This window comes from Hemitrygon akajei, chromosome 5 (assembly GCF_048418815.1).
Source record: "Hemitrygon akajei chromosome 5, sHemAka1.3, whole genome shotgun sequence".
Taxonomy (NCBI): domain Eukaryota; kingdom Metazoa; phylum Chordata; class Chondrichthyes; order Myliobatiformes; family Dasyatidae; genus Hemitrygon; species Hemitrygon akajei.
The window spans coordinates 926,858-933,606 of record NC_133128.1 but is presented as its reverse complement, the minus strand read 5'-3'; the positions used below and the strand labels follow the sequence as shown (position 1 = coordinate 933,606).

The window sequence follows — 6,749 nt, the reverse complement described above, 5'->3', positions numbered from 1 at the left end:
CCCACTCCTCTCCCCTCCCCTCTTCCCCCGCCCCGCACCTTTCTCCTCACCCTCCCCCTCTTTTCCCCCGCCCCTCACCTTTCTGCCTACCAGTTCCTCTCTCTTCTCCCCCACCCCCACGGTCGGTATTCGCTTCCTCACTCTCACGTGGTCCGGACCTATCCATTACCAGACGCTGCCCCTCACCACACCCACGACGGTGATTGGAGAACAGTGAACGGAATTTACCAATCAGTAAAGAAACTGTCAGTGGGAGGCGGAGCGTATACTTTTCCTCAAGAGACGGGCAAACCGGAAGTAGTATCAGAACAGGATCGGAGCAGGCGGTGAAAAGACTGAAAGGTTGTGGGGGTGGTGAGGGTGATGGAGGATGGGGGGGGAAATGCGAATGTGCTCAGAGACTGGGGTGGAGGGGGTAAGGGAGGATTAAGAGTTTGGGGTTTCCGGGAGAAAGAGTGCGCAGGGGACGGTGGGTGCACGGGTTTCGCTGGAAGAGAAAGGGGCCCGGGGGAACCCCAGATGAAGGGTTCGGGACCAGAGAGCGTGGAGAGAACAACGGGCACCGGTAGGGAGAGAGGCGCCTTGGTGGGGGGATTAGGTGACGGTGTTCACGGGAGGTTGTCAGGTGGTGACCGGTTTCGCCGGGATGGGGTTATCGGGTGAAGGGTTACAGGGGCTGTGGGGGGTGAATGACGCCGTCTTACTGCTCCTATGCCCGCAGGCATGGAACCGGAGGTGAACGGGGCGGAGCGCCACTGGATACGGCCCGACCTGCCGAGCCGCTGCACCTGGAGCCTGGGGACACCCCCGGGGCCGAGCCCCCACCCGCACCGGAGCGCGTAAGTGTTTGTCGGGGGCGTGCGTGCGCTGCTCGTAAGCTGTGCCACAACCGGATCTCAGGGTGAAGGGCCGCCCCTCACAGTAATTGGTTCGTGTGGGTCCTCCGCCCTCTCTCTGATTGGTCCACGTTGGGGCATCTGTCCCGCTCACTCAGTTTGGTGAGCTGATTTGAGTGGTCTCTCGTTTTCACAGGTCTGCGCTCCCGAACATCCTGCCCAATATCCTGGGTAAAGTGGGCAACACTCCAATGGTGCGTCTGAACAAGATCCCCCAAGCACATGGACTACAGTGTGAGCTGTGTGAGTAGCCAGTGGGAGTTTGCCTTTCGCCTCCTGCACCCCCCCTTGGCACACGCCCAACTCCTCCATCTGTGTATCTAAGGCAGTTGTTTGTCCGTATTAAATTTCATCAAAGTTCAAAGCAAGGTAATTATCAAAGTGCATACGCTGGAATTAAGGAGATTGAGAGGGGATGTGATTGCAGCATATAAGATTATTAAGGGATTGGACAAGATAGAGGCAGGAAATATGTTCCAGATGTTGGAGAGTCCAGTACCAGAGGGCATGGTTTGAGAATAAGGGGTAGGTCATTTAGGACAGAGTTAAGGAAAAACTTCTCCCAGAGAGTTGTAGAGGTCTGGAATGTACTGCCTCGGAAGGCAGTGGAGGCCAATTATCTGGATGCTTTCAAGAAGGAGCTAGATAGGTATCTTATGGATAGGGGAATCAAGGGATATGGGGACAAGGCAGGAACCGGGTATTGATAGTAGATGATCAGCCATGATCTCAGAATGACGGTGCAGGCTCGAAGGGCCGAATGGTCTACTTCTGCACCTATTGTCTATTGTCATATCAGATTCAGATTCGGTTTATTGTCATTTAGAAACCACAAATGCAATGCAGTTTAAAAAATGAGACAACGTTCCTCCAGAATGATATCACAAAAGCATATGACAAAACAGACTACACTAGAAAATCCACATAACGTTTGGCAATCCCCAATCCAGAGTCCGGAGAAGCTCTGTATATAGTCATATACAATCCTGAGATTCATTTTCTTGCAAGCATTCACAGTAGAAACAAATAAACACAATACAATCAATAAAAAACTGAACACAAGATGGACAAACATCCAAAGTGCAAAAGAGGAGAAGAAAAACAAATTCTGTGATGGGGGAAGTGAAATTATCTCTTCTGGTTCAAAAGCCTGATGGATGAGAAGTAACAAATGTTCCTGAACCTGGTGGTGTGAGTCTTAGGGCTCTTGTACCTTCTTCCTGATGGCAGCAGTGAGAAGAGAGTGTATCCTGGGTGGTGGGGGATACTGATGGTAGATGCTTCTTTTCTGCAACAACACTCTGAAGATGTGCGTGATGGTTGGGAGGGTTTTATGCAGGACAGCAGTATCTACTACGTTTTGCAGGATTTTCTATTCAAGGGTATTGGTATTTCCACACTGGCTATGATGTAGCCAGTCAAAATACTCTCCACTACAAATCAAAAGAACTTTTATCAAATTTTTTGATGGCATGCTGAATCTTTACAAACTTGTAAGGAGGCAGAGGCGGTGTCATGCTTTCTCTGACCATATTGTATCGGCACCAGATCTCGATCCCGTTGTATCCTTTGGCAACCTTCTACACCATCCACAACACCAGCAATGATGTCACTGCAATGTCTGTTTATATTTTAATACAATTCATTGGTATAAGTCACAAGCAATAGAGGTGCCAGTACAGAACTTCACTAGTCACGAATCTCTAGAACACAACAGAACACCACTGGTCAGACTACCAGAGCCCTACAGAACACCATTAGTCAGACTACCAGAACTGTACCATTAGACATTGGAGCAGTAATTGGCCATTTTGCCCATCGAGTCTACTCCGCCATTCCATCAAGGCTAATCCCAGATCCCACTTAACCCTATACACCTGCCTTCTCAACATAAACTTTGATGCCTTGAGCGAAGAAGGTAATGATCAAATTCTGCCTTATGTACTGTATTCCTATGGATTTGGCTTTCACTGCAGTCAGTGGCAGAGCATTCCACAGATTCACTGCTCTCTGGCTAAAAAATTCTTCCTTACCTCTGTTCCAAAGGGTAACCCCTCAATTTTGAGGCTGTGCCCTCTAGTTCTGGATACCCCACCACAGGAAACATCCTCTCCACATCCACCCTATCTTGTCCTTTCAATATTCAGTAGGTTTCAATGAGATTCCACCCCCCCCCACCGCATTCTTCTAAATTCCACTGATAGAGGCCCAAAGTTGCCAAACAATCCTCATATGTTAACCCTTTCATTCCTTGTATCATCCTCATGAACCTCCTCTGAACTCTCTCCAATGACCACACATCCTTTCTGAGATATGGGGCCTAAAACTCTTGGCAATACTCCAAGTGCGGCCTGACTAGTGTCTTATAAAGGCTCAGCATTATCTCCTTGCTTCTATATTGGAGCAGTGACTCCTACTGCGGTCACTTTGCTGAACAGTTAACTGCCGGTTAACTGTCAGCTAACTATTACTTGGATTGCACTACCTGTATGTACAATTTATATTTTCATTTATATTTATCATTATTATTGTTATGAGCAGAGAGACAACATCTGCCGGAAGTATATTCCTTGTATGTGCATAGGTACTTGGCAATTAAAGTCTGATTCTGATTCTGATATTCTATTCCCCTTGAAATATATGCCAACATTTCATTTGCTGCCTTCACTACAGACTTAACCTGTAAATGAAACTTCTGTGAGTCTTGCACAAGCTCCTAAGTCCCTCTGCACTTCTGAAGTTTGAAAATCTTCTACCCATTTAGATAATACAGTCAGCCCTCCTTATCCGCGAGTCCGCATGCACGGATTCAACCAACTGCAGATCGGGAAAACCCAGAAGTTCTCTCTCCAGCACTTGTTGTTTGAGCATGTACAGACTTTTTTTCTTGTCATTATTCCCTAAACAGTACAGTATAACAACCATTTACATTGTATTAGGTATTATAAGTAATCTAGAGATGATTTAAAATATACGGGAGGATGTGCATAGGTTACTACGGATCAGGAATTGAAAAAAAAACGAAGTTCTCTAAGTCAGAACAGGTACATCCGGTATTATTTAGCGTCAGTCAAACGTTTGTCTCAGTATATAGTATGTATTTTACCTTTCTATGCATATAAAACGCTTAAGAAACGTATGTATTTCAATAATTAAACCACTGCATTGCTTAGTAATAATTGTAGCTTTCATTGGGGCAGGGCCTTCACATGTTCCATTATTCTCAATTTATCCTTTAAAATTGTTCCAATTGTTGACCGACTGTAGCCTAACGCTTTTCCAATGACCAATGGCGTTTCACCTCTTTCCGATCACTTTATTATTTCCACTTTATTTTCAATCGTGATCTTTTTCCGTCAATGAAACACTGTGGAAAAGTCCACCGCACTGAGGCAGGTTAAGTAAAGGACTTGAGCATCCGCGTTTTCTGGTATCCACGGGGTGTCCTGGAACCAATCCCCTGCGGATAAGGAGGGCCGACTATAGTCCATATTATTGTTCCTTTTACCAAAATGCATTATCTTACATTTCCCAACATTGTATTCCATCGGACACTTTTTAGCCCATTCTTCCAATTTGTCTTAAGTCTTGCAATCGCATTGCTTCCTCAGCTCTACCTACCCCATCACACATCACTAGTCATAGACCTCCAGAACCCTACCGAACACCTCTAGTCACAGATCTCCAGAACCTGACAGAAGATCACTACTCACTTTCATACAGAAGAACCACTAGTCACAGTCCTCCAGAACCCCATAGAACGGCACAAATCACAGACCTCCAGAAGTCTGTCGAACACAACTAGTGACAGACCTTGAAAACTTTACAGAACAATAGTGAAAGACCTACAGAGCACCACTTATCACAGACCCCAAGAACACCACTTATCACAGACCCCAAGAACACCACTTATCACAGACCCCAAGAACACCACTTATCACAGACCCCAAGAACACCACTATTCATGGACCTCCAGCAACCTAAAGAACACCACTAATGACAGATTTTCAGAACCCCACAGAACACCACTTGTCACAGATCTGCAGAAAGCTATCACATACCACTGGTCAGAGACCTCCAGAACCCAACACTACACCTGGTCACAGACCTCCAGAACACCACTTGTCACAGATCTGCAGAAAGCTATCACATACCACTGATCAGAGATCTCTAGAACCTTAAATGAACAATGCTAGTGACAGACCTGCAGAACCCAACAAAGCACTATTAGTCATAGACATGCAGATTATCACTAGTTATAGACCTCCAGGACCTTACAAAACAGTACTCATCACAGACCTCCAGAACTGTACAGAACACCGCAAGTGACAGACGTACAGGACCCTTCAGAACACCACTAGTTTCAGAGCTCCAGAACACATCGTTAGTCACAGACCTCCAGAACACCACTTGTCACAGATCTGCAGAAAGCCATTGATCACCAGAACACCAATAGCCACAGACCTCCAGAATCTTTTAGAACACTGGTCACACCTGCAGACCTTTGAGTTTACCTAACACTTTTCCCTTTGTAATAGCATTGGCACTCACTCTTACTCCCTGACACTCATGGACCTCTGGCATACTAGTGAAAACAGATGCAAAATACCCATTAAGTTCATGTGCCATTTCTTTGTCTCCCATTACAACCTCACAAGCATCATTTTCCAGTGGTCCAATATTAGCTCTCAACTCCCTTTTATTCTTTATATAACTGAAAAAAAACTTTTGATATCCTGTTTTATATTATTGGCTAGTCTGCCCTCATTTCTTTTTTCTCTTATAGCTTTTTTAGTTCTCTTTTGTTGGATTTTAAAAGCTTCCCAATCAACCAACTTCCCACGCACTTTTGCTACTGAAACCCCCTGTAGTTTCCTTGGCTGTATAAGTCTAGGGAAAACACTCTTCTGTCCTGCTGAACTCTTGAGATTGAGACAGCTCTCCTGCTGCCTCAAACCCCGGTTTGTGTAGTTGCTGTGTAATTCGCTACCCTATTACCAGTAGTGCCACAAAATAACAGAGTTATTAAAGCAATTATATACGGTGGCATGCAAAAGTTTGGGCGCCCCGGTCAAAATTTCTGTTACTGTGAATAGTTAAGTGAGTAGAAGATGAACTGATCTCCAAAAGTCATGAAGTTAAAGATGAAACATTCTTTTCAACATCTGAAGCAAGATTAGTGTATTTTCGTTTTGTACAATTTTAGAGTGAAAAAAAGGAAAGGAGCACCATGCAAAAGTTTGGGCACCCCAAGAGATTTGAGCTCTCAGATAACTTTTACCAAGGTCTCAGACCTTAATTAGCTTGTTAGGGATATGGCTTGTTCACAGTCATCGTTAGGAAAGGCCAGGTGATGCAAATTTCAAAGCTTTATAAATACCCTGTCTCCTCAATCCTTGTCCCAACAATCAGCTGCCATAGGCTCCTCTAAGCAGCTGCCTAGCACTCTGAAAATTAAAATAAATGATGCCCACAAAACAGAAGGCTATAAGAAGATAGCAAAGTGTTTTCAGGTAGCCGTTTCCTCAGTTCATAATGTAATTAAGAAATGGCAGTTAACAGGAACGGTGGAGACCAAGAAAACTGCTCGTAGGATTGCTAGAAAGGCAAATCAAAACCCCTGTTTGACTGCAAAAGACTATCAGGAAGATTTAGCAGACTCTGGAGTGGTGGTGTACTGTTCTACTGTGCAGCGACATCTGCACAAATATGACCTTCATGGAAGAGTCATCAGAAGAAAATCTTTCCTGTGTCCTCACCACAAAATTCAGCATCAGAAGTTTGCAAAGGAACATCTAAACAAGCCTGATGTATTTTGGAAACAAGTCCTTTGGACTGATGAAGTTAAAATAG

General features: G+C 45.0%; 1 protein-coding gene across 5 annotated transcripts in view; it reads left to right on the top strand.

Annotated features, from left to right (window-relative positions):
• The first annotated feature begins 261 nt into the window (after positions 1-261).
• The window catches only part of cbsa (cystathionine beta-synthase a), a 61,334-nt gene continuing 54,846 nt past the window's right edge, over positions 262-6,749 (top strand). For all 5 annotated transcript variants that reach the window (XR_012098855.1, XM_073044734.1, XM_073044737.1 and 2 more), the window contains exons 1-3: positions 262-342; positions 722-839; positions 1,033-1,139. Coding sequence is in view for 4 of the 5 variants with exons in the window: in XM_073044734.1 (XP_072900835.1) it covers positions 724-839; positions 1,033-1,139 (223 nt within the window). In the remaining variant the exon portion in view is untranslated. The remainder of the gene's footprint in view (positions 343-721; positions 840-1,032; positions 1,140-6,749) is intronic.